This window comes from Schistocerca serialis, chromosome 9, assembly GCF_023864345.2.
Source record: "Schistocerca serialis cubense isolate TAMUIC-IGC-003099 chromosome 9, iqSchSeri2.2, whole genome shotgun sequence".
Taxonomy (NCBI): Eukaryota; Metazoa; Arthropoda; class Insecta; order Orthoptera; family Acrididae; genus Schistocerca; species Schistocerca serialis.
The window spans coordinates 344,070,535-344,092,778 of record NC_064646.1 but is presented as its reverse complement, the minus strand read 5'-3'; the positions used below and the strand labels follow the sequence as shown (position 1 = coordinate 344,092,778).

Genomic DNA, 22,244 nt, shown 5'->3' with positions numbered 1-22,244 from the left:
GGACACCCAGAAGGGCAGGTTCAGCCACCTAATTGTGAAGGTTTTCCTTATACTTAATGCCATCAGGCACCTTTCTGTTGTAAAATGTGAGATGTGTATGTAAGTGTAAGTGTGTGTGTGTGTGTGTGTGTGTGTGTGTGTGTGTGAGAGAGAGAGAGAGAGAGAGAGAGAGAGAGAGATATGTAGTGTTTTTTATTATGTTAAAGATGATAAGAGAAGGGAGAGGGTGAAAGCCTGTGCCGACCTGTAGCCTACTCCTTGCAGATAGCGCCAAGGGGGCCCATGAACTTAACGTCCCTATCCGACAGCAGGAACAAGCAAAGTCTAATTGGAGTACCTTGAGAATAGTACGTAGGAAGAAGTTAAAGTTGTAGCGCTGGACGCCAGGCATGGCCGAAGGGTCAGCTGAGGCGGCAGTCAAACTGCTGGGCAGCGGCGCTTGATAAGAAAGCAAACAGCCAGCAGATACAAACGAAGGTCTGTGTAGGGACTCATGATAAGCAGTCAATTAAGAAGTATCAGCAGTAAGCATTCCTGGCTAGAGAGAGAGGTCTGTGAGTGGAGAGAGAAAGAAAGAGGGCCCTTGGTGGGGACAGTGCTACGTCATGAGGAGCCAATGAAGGGCTCAGGACGCAGTGCGTGACCATATAGGGAGAGGCGTCTCCATCCCTCCACTCAGCCTCTGAAGAACAATAGCAACAACAATGTTTTAACGATACCAAATAAGGACAAGTTGCCTTCGATGCTACGTCATGCCAAGCGCTGGCGGGGTCGAAGGGGAAACGCTAACAAAACCCAAGAGCACGCGGCTCTGAGGGTCTTGTCTTGTGGTTCTTCTTGTCGAGGAGTTAGAGAGTGATAGCAGCAGCCGACTTGGGCTGAGGGACGGGCTGTAGGCAGATGGTCGCTGGAGAGCATTAGGGCGTAGCCGCAGGACTCTAACGTATTGTGCTAGGAAATATTGCAGAGCTTCTAGTAGGCAGTCGGAACGGTGGAGTCAGTCACCGTCTCTGTATTAGACTTGGCCTTCCTGTGAGTGCAATCACCGCGCAGTTAGGGTGAGCTGTATTCATTCAGAATAAACTGCAATTTGTTAAAGTTATCAAGACTTTAATTCTACCTGCTTCCTAGCCTTGTACCTTCACACCAGGGAATTCTACATCTTAGCCAGTCTCCCTCTTACTAAGGTCAACCGGCTAGATCCCTTTTACGAACCGTGTCGCTCAATCCCTCGCAATACCCATGCTTGGGACGCAACATAAATAAAACTTTTGGTGCCAGGTGTGGGGTTATCACAAAGGCGCATAGGCAAATAGGAGGTGGGAGCCATTAGATTTTGCTACAGCGACTGTGGCAATTGGCAGGAAGTTGTGGCGACTCGCAACTTTCAGCATTAGTAGCACCAGTACGTCAGAGTCCAGAAAGGTAGTCGTCGCGGGTGCAGGGCAACGCAGGACAGCGGCAGCGCGATGTGGAGCGACGAGGCGCAGAGGTGCCTAAGCAGCCAGCGTTCGAGTCCGAGGGTCCGGGCCGAGCAGCAGCAGAAGCGGCAGCAGCCATAGCAGCGGCAGCCGAGGAGAGCGACGGGGTTGGCACAGCCCAGCAGAGCGGCGGCCGGCGCATCGCAGCAGTGCGGGACAGCGCGGGCGCAGAGACAGAGAGGAGCAGCGCGGGCACAAAGAGAGCGCGGAGCAGTGCGGGACGACGTGGATCAACAGAGCAGACGACGCACCACAAGAGAAGCGGTACTTGTAAAATTGTCTTAAGAATATTGTATCTTTGTTGTGTAAAGTATTAACTTAGTTAAGATGCCCCAAACTAATGAAGTTGCGTCATCCTCCACTAATGGTGAGATGTCAGTGAAGGAGGCCCTATGTATTGTGTCGAAAGTGTTCGAAGGGAACAAGAAGGATTTAAGGGAATTTATCGAAAATGTAGATGTGGCTTTTGAATTAGTAAAGCCAGAGGAACACGAAATGTTATTGAAGTTCGTTAAAGCAAAGATAACCGGTGAGGTCAGGTCGAGATTGCAGGTGCGGGAACGCACAGGTATGTGGCAAGAGGTGTAACGCGTTTTAGAAGAAAACTATGTGAGTAAGCGTACCATAGACTACTATGCATGTAAGATTTTCCAAGCAAGACAGGGACAAGGGGAACCAATAGCAATGTGGGCAAGCCGAATTGATGAAATGCAGAGAGATTTTCGAGAAGCAGTAAACAGAGTTACGGCCAGAGAAAACTTGAAGGGCGCGATAGAACTAGTTGATTCCTTAGGAAGAGCGTGCTTTATACAGGGCTTAAGTAGTGATAGAATACAAACAATAGTGAGAAGCAGAGGCGATGAAATTACGTTGGCAGCAGCAGTGGAGTTGGCACTGCAGGAATAGAGTGCGATATTATCCATGAAAGAGCGGGGACTAGCCCCGAGGGTAACGTACACTCGAAATAAGGAAGCGGGAAAAAAAGGCGAGAGAAGTTAAAGAGTTGAAATGTTTCAATTGTGGGCTGAGAGGCCACATAGCCAGCAAGTGTAGGAAAAGCAGGCCAGAGCATAGAGTACGGGCCATGACGGGCAGAAAGTTTACAAACTTTTGCTATGGGTGTGACAAGCCAGGACACGCAGACATGGAATGCCGGGTGCGGTTAAGAAAAGTTCACCCGATAGATGTAAGGGAATTCAGAGGAAATCACAGAGAAACCGATGGAGGGTTACGAGAGTGGAGATGTCCACAGTGTAATTTACCAGCGAACTGCAGAGTTCCGTGCACGAGAGTAAAAGAGGTTGTGTGTTTTAAGTGTAAGCGGCAGGGCCACTACGCGAAAGATTGCCACGAAGGGCCCTGGCACGCCTGGAGAAAAGGCAGGGTGCCAGTATCGAGTAAAACAGGAAAGGTGGTACAGGGAAACTAAGAGGCGGCAAGGCCACGCAGTCGGGCCTTGTTGCGATAGGTAAACCCACAGTAAGGGTAATAGACTGTGCAACAGAAAACGACGTGGTAGTGTTGTACTGCGTAGAGTTAAAGAAGTATTTAAAGTTACTAATAGACACAGGAGCACAATTGTGTTTGCTAAAGAGGACAAGTATTCCGGTAAAGAGTATGCTTAGAATCAATGAAGCAGAAAGGCTTCGGTTAAAAGGTGTAACGAGTGAAGCCGTTAGCACAATAGGCACGGTACAAATACACTTAAGTATAGACGGATCTGAAAAGGTGAGACAGAAATTTCACGTGTACGGTAGAGGTCTAGACATTCCATACGACGGACTGATAGGAAGAAATTTCTTAACAGAGCATAGAGTCAAGTTGGACTATGCGGGTAAAGTAATACGGCTAAAAGGGCGAGATATACCCTTAGTAGTAGAGGAAGAACCAAAGGGACAAGAGATAGAAGCAGATTCAGAAATAGGCGGGGAGATAGGGCCCCGGGAAGAAAGAATAATGTTGTTGAAAGTGGACGGAAAGGTACCACGGTGAATCGAAAGAGAAATGGTCATACCGAGGCAGGAGATTGCACAAGGGGTGCATGTACCTGAGTCCTTAGTAAAAGTGCAAAATGGGAAATGCATAGTAAGTGCATTGAACGTGTCAGAGGACAGAGTTCGACTAGGAAACGTCAGATTAATAACGGAAGAATTAGAAAGAATAGTGAAAGTACGCGAAGTAAAATGTAGCACTGATGCAGTAGGTAAGATGGAAAGTCATGCTAGTGTGTTGCGAAGGCAACTCAGAATGGATCATTTGAACGTCGAAGAAAAGAGCGCTCTAGCAGAGGTCTGCACAGAGTACAGAGATGTATTTCATCTACCAGGGGACAAACTGTCCTATACTTCTGCAGTGAAACATAGAATACTGATTGCGCCGGAACACGCGGGGAAGGTAGTGAACGCTAGACCATACAGGATCCCTGAAGCGCAAAAGGAAGTGCTAAAAGAGCAAATAGAACAGATGCTCAAGGATGACATAATTGTCGAAAGCAAGAGTGCATGGAACGCACCGTTACTGTTAGTTCCAAAGAAGTTATATGCCAGTGGCAAGCAGAAATGGAGAATAGTAGTGGACTACTGACAATTAAATGACATCACGGTAGGCGACGCATTTCCACTGCCGAATATCTCCGATATCCTGGATCAATTAGGGCAAGCCAAGTACTTCTCGACGCTTGCCCTCGCAAGCGGGTACCATCAAATATTGACGGACGAGAAGGACAGAGAGAAAACGGCATTCAGCTCAAACTATCAACATTACGAATACAAAAGAATGCCGATGGGACTGAAGGGAGCCCCAGGATGTTTCCAGAGACTGACGAACACAGTATTGGCAGGTTTACAAGGTGTTAAATGTTTTGTCTATTTGGGCGACATAGTATGTTATGGAAAAACCTGCAGGAGCATAACGAAAAACTCCGGGAAATATTTGACAGGTTGCGAGAGCACAATTTAAAGCTGCAACCAGACAAGTGTGAATTTCTGAGGAAGGAGGTAATCTTCCTAGGTCATTGTATCATGGACAAGGGAATATCACCGGATATGGCGAAGGTGGAGAAGGTGAAGTTCTTCCCACAGCCGAGAACAACAAAAGAACTAAAAGGGTTTCTAGGATTGATAGGGTACTATCGACGTTTCATTGCAAATTTCAGCAAAATTGCGAAATCTCTCCATGAGCTCTTAAAGAAAGGAGTAGAGTACCAATGGGGAGAACGACAGAAGAATGCGTTCGAGGAACTGAAAGAGAAATTAGTGAATCCTCCGCTACTTCAGTATCCTGACTGTACGAAACTGTTTATAATCACAACGGATACGAGTAACGCAGCGTTGGGCGCCGTGTTATCGCAAGGGAAAAAGATTGGCGAAGACTTGCCGATTGCATATGCATCCAGAGCGCTGAACAAAGCAGAACTGAACTATAGTACAACGGAAAAGGAGTTGTTGGCTATAGTGTATGCGGTAAAGCAGTTTAGACCATACGTGTATGGGCGAAAATTCACAGTGGTGACAGACCATAAGCCACTAACATGGATATTTAATGTGAAGGATCCGAGTTCGAGGCTCCTAAAGTGGAGAATGAAGCTCGAAGAGTACGACTACGAGGTAGTATATAAGCCAGGAAGGCTAAACAGTAATGCGGACGCGTTAAGCCGGATAAGGCATGAAGGAAAGGAAGAGATAAGTTCAAAGCGAAATGCGGAGGCAGAAAGAACCTCCGTAGCACAAGCAAAGGCGGAACAGAGTTCTGTAAACGTGCGGCAAGCGCAAGTGTCAGGTGAGATAGACCAGGAAACAAATAGTAGTGAGGAAATTAGCCCCGAAGAAAAGGAGAGTATATTAAAAGAGATGCACGATAAACCCTTGGGAGGGCACCAAGGAATGCATAGGACATTCGAAAGGATAAAAGCGTACAAGCAGTGGCGCGGAATGAAGCGGGACATTGAAAATTATATTAGGAAGTGTCCATCATGTCAAAAGAACAAAAACACACAAATGAAAACAAGGATGCCCTTAGAAATTACAGACGTAGCTGAAACAGTAATTGAAAAATGTGCAATGGATATAGTGGGTCCACTAGATGTATCTAGTACAGGGAAAAGATACATGTTGACATTCCAAGACGATCTGAGCAAATTCACCGTAGCAGTCCCGATTGACAAGCAAGACGCTGAAACTGTAGCGGAAGCATTTGTAGAAAATATAGTACTAAGATATGGGATTCCATCAGTTTTGTTAACAGACCAAGGATCGAATTTTCTGAGTGACGTTTTTAAAAGTGTATGTAAATTGTTGAAGGTAAAACATATAAATACCACAGTGTACCACCCTGAGTCAAATGGTGCTCTAGAAAGGAGTCATAGGACAATTGTAGAATATCTCAGACACTTTGTAACAGGAGATCAAAGTTCATGGGACAAATGGATGCCGTATGCAATTTTTGTGTTCAACACTACACCACACAGCAGCACAGGTTATACAACATTCGAGTTAATTTACGGAAGAAAGGTTAACATACCAGGAGTACTGCAGCAAGAAACACCGCGGGTAAGTTAAGATTATGATTCATATGTCAACAAGCTAAGAGCAAGAATGCAGGAAGCCCACAGAGTGGCTAGGGATTCTATTATAAGGAGTAAGGTAATCAGTAAAGGACAGTATGATCTGAAGGAGAACCTGAAAGAATTCAGTGTAGGGGACAAGGTGTTATTAAACGACAAATCAGTGAGACGTGGTAGATCTCAGAAACTAGAGACGCTATGGAGAGGAGCTCTGAAGGGTTGCTGAGGTTAACTAAGGAACAGGTGGCAGTGGTAAGGGCCACATTAGCGGGAGTAAACAGAACAGTATATACACTAGAATCAAATGAACACATTCTAAGGACAGGCATGCAGAGACTAGAAAGGTTCATGAAAGAATACGTGAAGGAAGCAGATATGGGTTTCAAACGAGTAGCATCTTTTGCCACTGTAACGGAACAAGTATTACAATTAGCGGCAGTGTTTGGCCAAATTGAAGAGGAATACGAGCAGATGATAAATGCCATTGTAAATGCTCAAAAGGGAATACTGCAGCCTCACATCATTAATCCAGTGCAAATTGTGAAGTATCTAAGTTTAATACGAGACGAATTAAAGGACGTGAAGTTTCCTGTTCCTCCCGCGGAGTCGTCAGGCTACCTCTTGTTAAGAATAATTGATTTAGATGTTTTCATTTCCGGTAGCATACTAGGGTATGTAATTAATATTCCTTTAATAGATAATAATAATTATAATCTGTACAGAGTTCTCCCATTACCAAAGGAGATCCCAGATATGAAAGGAAGGTACGTATACATAGAGCCAGAGAAAGAATTTCTACTGATAGATGAATCCAAAAGGCAGTACGCGAAACTTTCTGCGGATGATCTAAAATGTAAAGAACTGAGTAAGAACAGAAGACTATGCAGACAGTCATTCGCATTGCTATCGACATTCGACCATGAGGAATGCGAAGCCAAATTATTACAACCGGTAAGAGAAATTCCGGAAGATTGTGTGCGAAAAATAGTCGCACTGAATCAGAGCCTTAGGACCCATCTAAACAGTAACGAATGGCTATATGTAGCTCCTAAGGAAGGACTGACAGTATTATGTGGAAAGGAACCCCCGAAGGACTTATTAATGAAAGGAGTAGGAAAGATAAGTTTTTATAGTAAATGTAAAGGGTATGGAATGAGAGTGTTCATACAAACAGATAGAGTAATTCATAGTAACATAACAAAGAAAGATATAATATCTCAAATTAATTTAGAATTTGACTGTTGTGTTGTAAACGAAGAAAAGAAAAATGTCTCAATGCTAACGTTAGATTTACCCTTGGAGCACCTAGTAACACAATTAGACGACTTGAAAGTCGCTGGGAAAAGACTGGATGATGTCCAGCGAATGGCAGAAAGGCAGGAGGAAGAACTAAAATATTCCAGATATTTTACACATTACACAGTAACTACATACGTAGCTATAGCAATAGTCATTTTTATTGTAATTACATGTTGTTGTAAAAATTGTAGATGCTGTAAAGAATGCTTCAAAAGTTTATGGAAGTACTTTGACGATAATAACTGTTGTGGTAAAGTATGTATAAGAAACACTATAGTAAATCAATACCCAGACACTAGCTTAAGTAGAAGACAAGCTAATAAAGAAACTGAAGATGTAGTAATATACGAAAGATGTGGGAATAACCAAGAAGAGTCAGTTCTGTTCAGAAACAGGCGTTAAGTAAAATCAAAAGATAAAAATATATTAAAAGTGTCTTATAAAAAGGTGTAATCAATTTTAGTGTTTTGTCCATGTTTTATGAAACTGTACGTACTTGTAATTACCAATGTTGAATGAAAATGGTAATTTGTATCAATGCTTTTAAAAATGTACCTTGATAAACGTATGTTTGTTGATTGTAATTATATCAATGATTTGAAAAAAAATAAAATGAGAGAATCACAATTGACGCTACTCTGAGGAGTAACGCCAATTTCCCTGGCGGGGGAGGTGTTGTAACCGCAGGAAAAAGCCAAGTCTAATTGCAGTACCTTGAGAATAGTACGTAGGAAGAAGTTATAGTTGTAGCGCTGGACGCCAGGCGTGGCCGAAGGGTCAGCCGAGGCGGCAGTCAAACTGCTGGGCAGCGGCACTTGATAAGAAAGCAAACAGCCAGCAGATACAAACGAAGGTCTGTGTAGGGACTCATGATAAGCAGTCAATTAAGAAGTATCAACAGTAAGCATTCCTGGCTCGAGAGAGAGAGGTCTGGGAGTGGAGAGAGAAAGAAAGAGGGCCCTTGGTGGGGACAGCACTACGTCATGAGGAGCCAATGAAGGGCTCAGGACGCAGTGCATGACCATATAGGGAGAGGCGTCTCTATCCCTCCACTCAGCCTCTGAAGAACAATAGCAACATTAATGTTTTAACGATACCAAATAAGGACAAGTTGCCTTCGACGCTACGTCATGCCAAGCGCTGGCGGGGTCGAAGGGGAAACGCTAACAAAACCCAAGAGCACGCGGCTCTGAGGGTCTTGTCGGGTCTTGTCTTGCGGTTCTTCTTGTCGAGTAGTTAGAGAGTGATAGCAGCAGCCGACTTGGGCTGAGGGACGGGCTGTAGGCAGGCAGCCAGAGATGGTCGCTGGAGAGCGTTAGGGCGTAGCCGCGGGACTCTAACGTATGGTGCTAGGAAATATTGCAGAGCTTCTAGTAGGCAGTCGGAACGGTGGAGTCAGTCACTGTCTCTGTATTAGACTTGGCCTTCCTGTGAATGCAATCACCGCGCAGTTAGGGTGAGCTGTATTCATTCAGAATAAACTGCAATTTGTTAAAGTTATCAAGACTTTAATTCTACCCGCTTCCTAGCCTTGTACCTTCACACCAGGGAATTCTACATCTTAGCCAGATCAAAAAGTCTCCCTCTTACTAAGGTCAACCGGCTAGATCCCTTTTACGAACCGTGTCGCTCAATCCCTCGCAATACCCACGCTTGGGACGCGACAACCTGCTCTCACTTCGTGAGACACTGTGGAGTTGTTCAGAATTTTATCCAGGACATTGGTGCAAAGACCGATGATAAAGAACTTTACGTTACCACCTCTCTTCCCTTTGCTGGCCAAATACTGGCAGTTAAAATTTCATCCACCGAGGATTCGAACTGGTTCACACCCATGTTGACTGTCACTGCACAAACGAGTGTTAGCGAAATTGGCCACTGAGGCGGATTTAACACACGATGACTACATTTGTGATCTGCGAGCAGAACTGCTTACTCTACAAAGGAGAAATATCTTTAAGCAAGATCTAGTACCATACATAAACATACCAGGACATGTTCCCAGCACGAAAATATGAAAAGCAGTACATTTTTTTAAAATAGCACCTTAATTGTCTTTTATTTTTCTCGCATTCCATTTTCTCTCCCCAAGACCTGTTCAGAATCATATCACAATGTACCACTCATGCAAGCATAATGTTAAATATGTAACACAAAAGTTGATTTTGACTTTCCTGTGCTAGCACACGTTGCAAGTATCCAGAGTAATGTAACACATTCACTGAAAGCACAAGGAAAATGCAAGAAAACACTGGTCATTCAGTCAATCATCTTCAATTTAAGATTTGTATATGTACAATATACACCAATGAAGAGAAGGTAGTAATGTAAATGTCATATAGCATTATTGGCTGGGATATCTCACAGAACTGTCTTTCTGAAAGTGTTTTCTTCCTCTGTGCACATTGGCTCCTTCCAGTGCGGATATGTGAGAGCTGTGTCACACATGTATTTGTAGGGTGTAGGCAAGTGTAATGGGTGCATGTGTAGTGTCGTGTTATGTTTATTGTTTGGCCATAAGATAGAAGGAAATGGAACAGTGCCTCATGCCCTCACTTCATGAGACACTGCAGAGAGTTGTGATATTTAATCCGCAACACTAGTGCAAAGACTGGTGGTCAGGAACTTCACACCATGACCTCTGCACTCCTTGCTGGCCAAATACTGGCAGTGAAAATTTCCTTCACCTCAAGGATTCAAATCACCTTACCTCAGCATTGAGTGCCCATTACAGGTGTGCATTAGGAACTTCTGTTGGGGATGCATGTAAGGTGAAAATTCTGCTCATCTATGGAGAATTAAGTTAGTTAAACAATAATTGCACTGCTGTTTCCTTATTTACAATGTGGATTCATGTATTACAGTACTGTGAACCATATGTTATTGACAGAAAGACAGTCATTGATTAAAAACTGCTTCATCATTAAGGGTTTTTTTTTCCCTCCTGTATTGGGTTGAAGGTAGGTTGGCAGTTGACTGAATGACCAGTTTACATCTTCCTAGTGTTTTTTGCATTTGTTTGGCGTCTACTTCATCAAGTGGACAACTTACATTGCAGATAAACTTTATGTTGCCTGGAAACAAATGAGCAAAGTGGCAAAGAGAATGCATCTGCTACAGTGCCCTGGAAGTGCTATATAGTTTTAAGGATTGAGGTTGGTTTCACATTTCCAGGAATATGTACATTGAAAAGAAATAAAACTAGTTGCTTGAAGTATCTCTGCTCAAACCTTTTTCATAAATTTCAGAGTTCAGAGAATGTTTCAAAGGAAATAAATGTCATGGAGGAAAAATTTTGTGTAGTTATTCAAAGGATATATAGTAATTTCTCAGCAGAAGGTATAAAACTGTTCAAAAGAAAATGAATTTTAAATCACATGTGGTTTTGGAAAGTAAGGTTATAAATGCAAAATGTGATAGCAGCACAGAATTGGAAATCTGTTAGTAATACCTTTCATGTGCAAATAAGATCTAAATAGGTGAATTATTTGCTTTAAGTAGTTTTTATGGAAAGATATTGCAATATAATAATTTATTTGTCGTATGGCAATCTGAGCTGTAACAGTCTTAGATTTACGTACATGCAGAAACTATGAATAGCAAAAAAAGAAAATTTTAGAAAGAAAAATTACAAACATCTAATAATAATAATAATAATAATAATAATAATGGTGATGGTGGTGATAGTAGTAGTAGTAGTCATACAATGAAGGCTTTCATGACCAGATGTTTGAGCTGCCGAGAATTCTTCCAGGTCGTATGGCCAAGGTGCATGGAACTCTTCTATCCCTGACATTTTGTCCAAAGCTATGTTGGACATCTTTGGAGGTGCTCTTGGTTGTGCTGAGTCTTGCCATCTGATGAGTTGGACGTCGAAGAACGGCCTAAATACTGTGGAAAGAGGGTGCAATCTGGATTTCACGTGATAGAAGAGATAAACCTTGTCAAGGATAAAATATAACTATTGATCATAGTATGCCAAAGACAAAAACTTCTCTTTGATTCTGCAGCACCACTGTCCAAATATCGCTGAGTTTCATAGCTTCTTCTTTTCTGTTAAAATTGTCCTCATGTTTATATATTTCGATAGGACACAGCGATGGAAGAACACGGTTTCTCTACCCTTCATCAAAAAAAAGTAATGGGTCAAATCAGCAAGATTTTAAGGAAACATAACATTCAACCAATTTTCAGACCAACTAATAAAATAGGCTAAGCACTTCGTTCCGTTAAGGATAAACGCCCCCATCTCTCTGCAAGTGGTGTATACAAGATACCATGTACATGTGGTAGGGTCTACATTGGAACTACAAAGAGAAGTGTGAATACACGGTTGAAGGAACATAAAAGTCTTTGCCGACTAGGGAAAACAGACAAGTCAGCTGTGGCGGAACATGCTCTTCAGTCGGGTGATCACATAGTGAAATTTTCAGAAACTGAAGTTTTATTTACTATGACGAACTATTATCCATGGCTACATAGAGAAGCCATCAAAATATATAAACACGAGGATAATTTTAACAGAAAAGAAGAAGCTATGAAACTCAGCAATATATGGACAGTGGCACTACAGAATCAATGAGAAGTTTTTTTCTTTGACAAGGTTTAGCTCCGCTATCACATGAAATCCAGACCACGCCCACTTTCCACAGTATTTAGACCCTTCTTCAATGTCTGACTCGTCAGTCGGCAAGACTCAGCACAACCAGGAGCACCTCCAAAGAAAGAACACCTCCGAAGATGTCCAATGTAGCTTTGGACAAAACACCAGGGATAGAAGAGTTCCATGGACCCGGAAGAATTCTCAGCAACTGAGTAATAGTAGTAGTAGTAGTTATAATAATAATTATTATTTATTATTATTGTTATTATTAACAACTCAAATCACAAATTCTATGAAAAAAATAGCTTTAACACAGCATTCACCATTTACAGATCTTTATTTATATTCAGTATCATCCATTTCTCAGAATATCTTCTCATGGAGTACTGTTGGACAGTGTGTTACACAGTACGCTCTGCTGCTCATCAGTCGCATTCAATGCTATCAGCAATGTCGCATCTGTCTGGGGTAGATGGAGTTCTGGGTTGGTCTGTTTGGATTCTATGTAGGTGACCCCACATCTTCCTGGATAATTCAGACCCTGGTGCTGGTATATGGTGATAATGGTAGCCATTACGATAGAAGCCTTTGTAAGTTCAGTCTCTTACCATTCTTACATCAGAAAAAAAAGTATGACACTGCAACTGACTATGATTTCCTACACAGGTCAGCAAGACTTCAATGGGAGTTTGGAGCATTATTCAGTAAGGTGTGGACTGTAAATACTCTTGGGTGGATGGCTCGAAGATTCTTATGTTCTTTAATTCTCAAAGATTCTTCTATTCTTTAATTATAGCATGGTCTCATTTCAGGCCAAGGCATGCACTTGAAATGTTGGATGCTACTTCAGCATTCAAGTAATAATGCAAAATGACTTATTTATGTGTACATCCTCTATTTGCCCAATGCTTTGAGACACTACACTGTGTTTGGTGTGGACTAACTGATCAGGTCAGCCTGTCAGCTTTACCGTGTCTGCTGACATAGCCTGACTGCTTTAGCAGACAGCATTGAGTTTGGCAAGTTGTCTGGTTTTGTATGTGAAAGAAGACAGGACTCACAATGTTAATGGCACTTGAAACAAAACTCAGTACAGTAAAGACAACACAGAAAGATGTTGACGGTGCCAGCACACGCTATACTGTATACTGGGCTAAGGTTGGTAGCAATGTAAAACACCTTGCAATTTGATGCCTCATAAATCAGAGACCAGCTCGTTTTGGCACAGTACAGTGATGTTTGTCATTTTTTTCTGCCTTACTCAGTTGATTAGTGTTCACTCCCTCCACAACCCCACTACTCCCTCTACTTGATTTGCTTTGTGTGTGGGAAAGATGGAATTAATGACCAAAGGCTAATTGCTGACCCCAGGTGGCATAATGCCAAATTCAGCAGGCAGTTCAAATCCCTTAACTGGATCTTGGACTCAACTTGTGCCATCTCGGTTATTCCTCCAGTTGCCCTTGTGTGTGACAGTGAGTACTCAGAAGAGGAGGTCTAATCCATTAACAAGCAGCTATGCTGTCACATTGTGCTATATTCCCGTCTTTGTAATTAAGTGTTCACACCATAGTGTGTGAGTAAGTATAATGTTGGCAAGGTATGGTGTCACATTTGTACTGTGTGCAGTGTGTGGGAACTAGTATAGGATATAATGATGCTGCAGAAAATGAAAGTGTCTGTTTCAGGTGCTACTGGTGCTAGATGTGGACTACTTTATAGATCCTAATGTGTTGAGTGGAAACAATATACAAAATTTTTAGAGACTGTAATAACCATTCCCACCTAATTTGGAAAAAGTTAACAACCTACTTTTTTAGTACCGTCCAATGACTTCTTAGGCACTACCACTATGTTGGCAGACCACGGGCTTTCACTGTTCTCTATAATACTGTCCCTTAGCTGTTGATTTATAAATTCTTCCACTAGTGGTTGTAGGTGTTTTGCTATCCTGTATGGTTTTCTATAGAGCGGCGGACTATCGCCAGTCGGTATACGGTGCTGTGTAATAGGAGTTGCTGGTAATGGACCTTCTGAATTAAATAAATCTGATATTTTCCACATTCTGAAAATTGTTTGAGAACAAGCAGTAAAACTACATTTTGTACCCCATTCTCAAACTGCGGGATGTCAAGTTCTGTATTAATTCATATTCTTTTAGTTGGTTCAGTATTTTCATAACTAGATGAAGAATTTCATCATTTTGGTTTCTTATTAAATACATATATATATCTTGACTGATATGATACAGTTCTTCTATCCACAACACGTATCACAACTCCCTCTTACAACTAACTTGTTACATACTGTATCTAGTCCCAGTTTGTACTGAACAAAAACAGTGTGACCACCAAAGAGGGTATGAAAACCTTATATATTACACAAATATATAAATATTTCTTTAATATAACTTATTTGTCAAAACAGTTTTAATTTTAATATATTATTTAAAATGTTTTGCTACAAAACAAATTATCATAAATCTTGTTTTGACTGATTGAACTGAGTTGTAAAATAGAAAACTGATTTGGTTGTGGCAGAAGCACACAAATTTATAAGAAATAACAAAAATGTGCCCTTATGAAAATTTAAATGAACAAACTGAAAGCGTAAGATTAAAAATATCACAAAATGAACAGACTGAACAAAAAGTTGTTTCTGAAGATACCAGAGAATGTGATACTAACATGTGTTGTTAATGCGAAACTATGTAGATGCAAGAGCTCCAGTTGTAACATTGTTGGATTACTGAGATCAGAATAAGTCCACTTATAATGAACTGTCAGATAGGATGAATTCTAATTAATTTATGGATATATTGAACTACAAATTAAAAATGTCAAAAATAATGTAAACAAAAGCCCAATTTATAAATCGTGAAATTTGTACGTAGAAAAGTAATAAAAATTACAACACAGGCAACTATAAAGACACAGGATTTACATTAGGAACAAAAGTCACATTGTATTTCTAAAGTAATAAACAGAAATAATTAATACATTGTTATTGATGTACATTTCATGTAACTGTAATGTAAGAACAGAAATATTTCGACATGCAGATGCTTTCAGGAGCATTGTAATGAATTACAAAGCTAAGTTTCATATCCAGGTTTCTAAAAGCATTGAAATCTTAATCATAAATGCAGATTTGTTTAATTGAAACAATGCATAATGTAACTTCATAATAGTTGGAATCTATATACATTAAGTTAGTAGTGTTTCTGCTTTGGAGGTCAGTCTTATGGTAGATTTTGTACACTAAACCAATGTCAGCTTTTTCTGTGTTGTGAGGCAGTAAACATATTTCAAAACTCCTATGTGTGACATAGATGATGTTTTACATGGAGAACTTGCAAGAAACCTGAGGTATACACAGTAATCAAATCGTCAATTATCAGCAAGTTTTCACTGGATCTGTCTCTTGCCTTCTGTTATTCTGGGTGGATGTGTTGCATGTGTGGTAGGCAGGTGGATTTCATTCAGGAGGATGGCGCTTCAAACTCACATCCAGCCATGCTGAGTTAGGTTTTCTGTGATTTCCCTAAATTGCTTCAGGCAGATGCCGGGATGGTGAAAGGGCATGGCCGATTTCCTTCCCCATCCTTCCCTAACCTGATGGGACTGATGACCTAGGTGTTTGGTCCCCTAAGCAACTGACCAACCAAATGAGTTAATTTTCTGTTATGTGCAAAACTTTTGAAACTGATATATTACCTGTACTGTATGAAGAATAGAGTAAAAGGTATCATACTGTTTCTTGAGGAAATTTTTTGTATGGGTGTGCTGTATTAGTAAAATGTCTCCAACTCCAGTCATGTGTATTGTGCTGTCAGTTTTCCATTACAAATGAGGTGAGTTAATGACAATTAACTTTCATTTTCTTAAAACATTGGGATGTGACTCCATGCAGTATAAATTTGACAAAGTGGACGGTAACAAATATGACATATGTAATCCAGCCCTTACTTCTAAAAATGAGTAAGTTGGGGTGGAGCGAGGAAAAGATCTTCTCAGTGTCAGAGGGAGGAAAATGTCCTCTTCGTGTCAGTGGATGGGTGGTAAAAAAGAAGATAAACAAATACAACACTCATACATCATACCTGCCAAACACTGGATACCAATACCTTGCTAAAATAGGGTGAGAGAGTGAATGTAGTTCTTGGTGAAAAAGAGAGCTGCAATATTTTTAAATGTAAAAAAAAGTAGTTTTGACACTGAAATGTTCAATCTACTTGTGTTTCTTTAAATTTGTAAATAAAAAAATAAGTTAAAATATTTTTTATTAAAATTGTTGTGGTATCAGCTTCTATTCTGTTACCCCCTCTTCAGTCCTCTTCTCCCAAATTTCCTTACTACAACTAGGTAAAAAAAGAAAAGAAGGATTATGAAGATTATTTTATGTTGCTGGAGTATTTACAGACTACAGGTCTACAGCCTGAACTCAGTCAACATTCTGTGAATAACTCTGCAGTCTTTTGAAGCAAGAGAATATTAGAATGGGAAGACAGTTACCTAGTTATTATTAGAAGCTACTGGAATGTTATTTACTTCTTGCTCTTCATGTAACGATGCCCTAGGATGCACATGAAAAACCTCTTCTGCTGAAGACACTCTTATCATCCAGTTTGACAGGTTCATTGTCTTAAAGCAGTTTTTCTAACTGTAATCAGTCATGCTCAAATTTAACATATGTTATTTTAATTTGGCTATAATTGTAGAATTGTCTATATATTATAAGGGCTAGATACTGTACTGCGGAAGTAAACTTATGAACAACTGAATTAAAAACACCGACTACTATCTCTTAGTGTGAACCATAGCATAGCAAATTCTGCCATTACAGTGAAGGCACTCTTACATCATGGAAGTAGTCATAGCATGTAATTCTCTACCATCAACTATATTTTGACAGTGTACAAAAACAATTATGAGATTAACGTTATTACACTGTCAGTTCTGTTGAACTGCGAAGAACAGTAAACCCAATCATGGGTCTTAGAATCGTTGTGATATTTGCAATGCTGTGGTTCACTGTGTTACAAAATATTGACACCTATGGCATTAGAGAGGAGACATTAAAGATCAAGCAATAAGGGCAGTGTACATAAAAGTAAAAATTATGCCATCCATTGTGGCAGGGCACTACAGAAACCAGTATCGAAACAGCCTCAGTTGCAGAATTATTTAATGTCAGTGTTGATATTTAATGTTGAAATTGACATTAAATAATTCCACAAACAAGACTTTTTTTATTCTGAAATAAGTACATAAAAGTAATGAGAAGGCAGTAGATGTACTGAATATGTTGACAATATATCTAACTATTTGGTTACCTGTAAGTGTTTTGGGACTGTTCTTGACTTATACAGTAAGTTAGTAACTTGTTTCTGCTTATGTTAACCTCATATGGTATTAACTTTGTAGGACATTAATGCAGAGCAGAAGTTACTGATATTATTTGCTTAAGAATATCATGTTATAAGAAATTAAAGTTCTAACTAGTGTGTGTAGCAAAGGATTTTGCAAATTATCATACAATGTAAGCAAATTATGTTTGATTTACTAATTCTTACTAGCTCTTTGGTTATTGATAAGTGGTCTTGGATACAGAAATTTATGCTCTTTATTTTACCCAAATGATGGGAAACGAACTTACAGTTTAACGTACAATTGACTGTGAGGTGAAGTTGCAGCACTACCTCAGGTTGGATGAGGCCGGCTTCTTGCTGAAGGAACCAATCTGGCATTAAATTTTATCATAGTTAAGTGGCTCCATTTAGGTAAATTGCAGGGAAATTTTCCCGGGGCCAAATGAAAATGTAAAGCACTGTTTACAGGGTAAGATTCCTTGTCTGAACTGTGGTATTACTTGGCTTGACCATGTTTTATCAAAGTTAAGTGACAATCCATTTGGAAACAGGAAATCTATAATTGTTGTAAAAAAATTTACTTAGTTTGCATTCTGATGATACAACATAAAAGTTTACAAAAGAAATTCGACCAGGTATGGTGTTCAACAATATACTGAGTGGCACTTTACAAATGGAGCCACTTAACTAAGATAAAATCAATATCTTAATTTCTGGAGAAAAATAACCACAGTGCAGGAGAGAGTTCATAAACAAAACAGGATCTGAAAAATGTTTAACATTAAGGAAGCAAGAATAGGATTTGGAAATCACATTGTGGAACTCAATAACTGTTGCTCAGTGTTTCAGTGTTGATTTTATGATTACAATGTGAGGAAATGAACCTTTAATATGAGGTTTCATTGAGTATTAAGTAGTAGTTACAAGGAAGGATGTAATAAGAACAAAATGTGATAGTCTTTGATAAAACTCTGAAAACATTTCAGTAAGCTACTAAGGATACTAACAACAACACAGTTACAACAGATATACTTCCATGTCTCATTGAGTCTATTGCTGATTTCAGTTAGTGTTCTATCCTACCCGCTTTCTGCATTAATCAAAGACAGGGTGACCTTTTTTAATCTAAACTGGAGATATTTATTTTTCTCTATCTAAAAAGTATTGCTTTGTATCAAAAGTGAAAATTTTCTTCAGAATTCGCTTGCAGTGACATGGGATTGGTTGGTCAGTCCTGCATCTACACCTTAAAAGTATGGAAAAAAAATGTCCCTAGCTTTCATAACTATTTGTTTTGTAAGGAGGGAGAGGTTTTGGAAAGGAGGGACGAGTCCTTTAGAAATGAGTTTCAGAGGGACATATTCTACTGAGTGTTCAACAAATGTCCAGTAACTTGTCTCTCATATCCAGCATCAGATGTGCACTTTATATATAATTCTGAAGTTTGTGACAGCTTTTCTTATGTACTGGCTTGCACTATATTGAAATTTTAAATTAATCAAATTATTTTTTTGAACATTGACATTTTGGCAACTAGAAGTAGATATTTGTGAATGCAAGATGAACATAATTTATGTATGTTTAAATGATAATTGACTTAATAAATTGTTATATCAGCAAATTGAAGTACTGGTTAAAGTACTGGAAATTATTTTTTTTTCCCCGGGATGGGTGAAGTTCAAATTGTGGTCCAACCATCCTTATTTAATTTTTTCTAGTTTCTATGAATTGCTTTTATGGTTCACTATTCACAATTTATTTGGTATTTGAGTGTTCTGCTGGCCCGTAAGAAATGTGTTTCTTTTGTTTCCTATGTCATTTATTTGTTGGTGAATGGTACTCAGATCGAGGTATAAAAGAAAGTATATTGAGGCTTTGTTACTTGAAAGTTGTTTGTTGCTTACTAGTCCCAATCAAAATACTTTGGGGACCCTCCTCTTATAACTTTTATTGTTGTGGAGAAAACTTCAGAAGCTCATTGTGTGCTTGTTTAGTTGTAGTGTGTTGTGTCATAGTAACAGGAATATCATTTGTACTGCCCTCTCAGGCGATAGTCAATTTGACTGCTTATTCAACTTTTATTGTTTCTGATGTACCAGCTAATGTTTGCTAAGAATTAATTTTACAGGTGTTTGCTTCATTGCATTTTAGGTATGATATGGGATCCACAGAAAGCATGTTTGCTATCAACTACTAACACTTCTACCATCACCATTCTAAATGTCACTAAAGGAGCAAAATGCATGACAGTACCCAATGGATCAGCTCTTGGTGAAGTTTTAGTGAAGAGGATATTGTGTGACCCATTTGGGCGGTATGCTGTCCTTGTAGGTAGAACTCGATTTGTCATTCTCTATTCAAAGTAAATCTTCAAGACACTTGGAGATGCCTTTGTACTGAGGAATGTTTTGATTGAAGTGTTAAAGTTCTATTGATTATCTGCATCATTTGGACAATAGATGGCTTTTGATAATCGTGTTGTCAGGGATTTTATTTTACTGAAACATTGTTTGTTCAGTTTCAGTTGTTTAGTAAGGTGATACTGTTATTGATTAATCTACTTAGTTTTATGTACCGGTATATCTAGCTTGCATATTTTGGCTTGTTCATGCCTGTTTAAAAGATACTGCATTATATTTGTAAAGCAGAATAGGAATGTATGAATCACTTCAACACATATAAGTTGTTTATGTTGAGTCATTGTTGTACGTATTTTTTCTCCATGAATCATGAAACAGATGGTATTTATAAAGTTCTGTACATGTAACAGCAGTATTGCAATAACTGTACTCTTTTTTTTAAATAAATATTTAATAAGGAAATTGATACATCCTGTATTTAATGTTAGATTACAGTACATATGTTACCCCGTTTGTACATAATCTCTGATTCATAACATAAACAGTATTGTGCTACTAAAGTTGCCACTAAAAATTATTTGAAAGAATACAAATATTTTTCAGTTTTCAGTTTTATTCTCTCTAAAAAGTTGGTAGGACTATATTTCATTTTTGTTTGTAATCAAGTCCTTCATCTTACCCATCCTTTTTATGTGCCATTCGTCGCTAATCTTAGTTATATTTTTTAGTTATATCTAACAAATGTACACAATTAAATTTTTTCAGAGTATTTTTAACATCAAATTTTAGTGTTCTATATTTTTGTTTACGTGTAGTCATTGTGGTAAGTGGTGGTACATTGGTGCATTTGAAATGATGATGTTTTTATGATGCATTTTTGGTAATAAGTTCCTATAACTTTAAATTACCTCACTGATTTCATGTTAATAAATATAATTTTCTACACTAAATTAACATGTAACAATCATTTTTCATTTAATACATTTACACTCATGTTTGTTGATAGTTTCAGTTGTCTGAGACTGCAGTCTTTTGTGTGTGTGTGTGTGTGTGTGTGTGTGTGTGTGTGTGTGTGTGTGTGTGTGTGTGTGTGTAATCTATTATTGACAAAGGCCTTAATGGCTGAAAGATTTAATTGTGAGAGTCTTTTTGTTGTGCCTGTCTGTGGTTCAGCATCTCCGCTATATGGGGAGTAGCAACTTTCCTTTTCATAATATTGTTACTTCCATCCTGGATTTTCCATTGTTTGATTCCTGGTATCTTCATTGAGATGTCTAGAAACCCTTCTGTTTTGGAGAACAATAGGGGAGCAAGTAATATTTGGATAGCTTTTATCACTATATTCACTGAATACACCATGTCTGTTTGTTAACTAATATTTATATTTTGTATGTTTCTAAATCTTACATTCCCACACCTTACTAAATTTCTCAATTCCTTTCTTTGAGTGGATCCATGTTTCCATATCAAAAGCAAAATTTTGTTTTGCACTCAACTCGAGATTACCTCATTTGTGATTTTTCCCAGATTTTTCACAAAGACTTATGCTTAGAATATTCTCATATCCAGTGACATCACTCTGCTTATTGGTTTGCTCTAATTACTTAATATTTTGAAGAATCTCTTCTGATAATACTTCAGTAATATTAGTGTTATAGTCCTTATTTTTTACTTTTACTCTTAATAATCTTCATTAAATCTTGTGGAAAACCATATCTTTTGCACTGGATTTCCACTTAAATGCTTAACATTAAACATAATTATGAAAAGTTCTAAATGATTAATGGAAAATCTCATATAAGATGTGAAACAAATACTAACAAAGAGATAGAGGGGCTGGCCAGTACTTACCTCAGCTCAGTACTGCCGATAGATACACATAAAACAGAAACAAAATTCTCCCCACACCACCCAGAGTTGCCTTTCGTCGCCCCCCTAACCTCCGTAACATCCTTGTTAAACCCTACAATATTCCCAGACTACCTTCTCTACCCAGCGGTTCCTACCCCTGTAACCGACCCCGCTGCAAAACCTGCCCCATGCATCCCCCCACAACCACCTACTCCAGCCCCGCTACTGGTAAAACATACACAATTCAAGGCAGGGCTACGTGTGAAACCACACATGTCATTTATCAACTGACATGCCTGCACTGCACAGCCTTTTACATCGGCATGACAACAACCAAACTGGCTGAGCGCATGAACGGACACAGACGAACTGTCCGCCTAGGAGATGCCCAATACCCAGTAGCGGAGCATGCCCTCCAGCATAATTCTAGGGACCTAGGAACCTACTACACCGTATGTGCCATTTGGCTTCTCCCACCCAACACCAGTCCCTCTGAACTGCGGAGATGGGAACTTGCACTCCAACACATCCTTTCATCCCGCCATCCCCCTGGACTGAACCTACGTTAAACCACCTCACTCCCATTCACTCTTCAGTCTTCTCCTCTTTCCCTTTCCTCTTTAGCCATTCACACATCTTTTCATCCTACATAGTTGTGTTTATCTTTATACTATATACCTCTTTACTTCTGTATGCATCCTCTTTGGTTTGAAGCTGG

The 22,244-nt window shown here is 39.4% G+C and overlaps 1 protein-coding gene and 1 long non-coding RNA gene across 3 annotated transcripts in view; both read left to right on the top strand.

The window, feature by feature from the left end:
• LOC126419250 (WD repeat-containing protein WRAP73-like) overlaps positions 1–21,439 on the top strand; it is a 99,521-nt gene extending 78,082 nt beyond the window's left edge. For both annotated transcript variants that reach the window (XM_050086408.1, XM_050086406.1), the window contains one exon: positions 19,467–21,439. In XM_050086408.1, the coding sequence (XP_049942365.1) occupies positions 19,467–19,681 (215 nt within the window). In that variant the 3' untranslated portion in view covers positions 19,682–21,439. The remainder of the gene's footprint in view (positions 1–19,466) is intronic.
• LOC126419251 (uncharacterized) lies at positions 442–8,841 on the top strand. Its single transcript, XR_007575946.1, has 2 exons — positions 442–550; positions 8,270–8,841. It is a non-coding gene; the product is annotated as an uncharacterized LOC126419251 (long non-coding RNA).
• Positions 21,440–22,244: the final 805 nt, after the last annotated feature.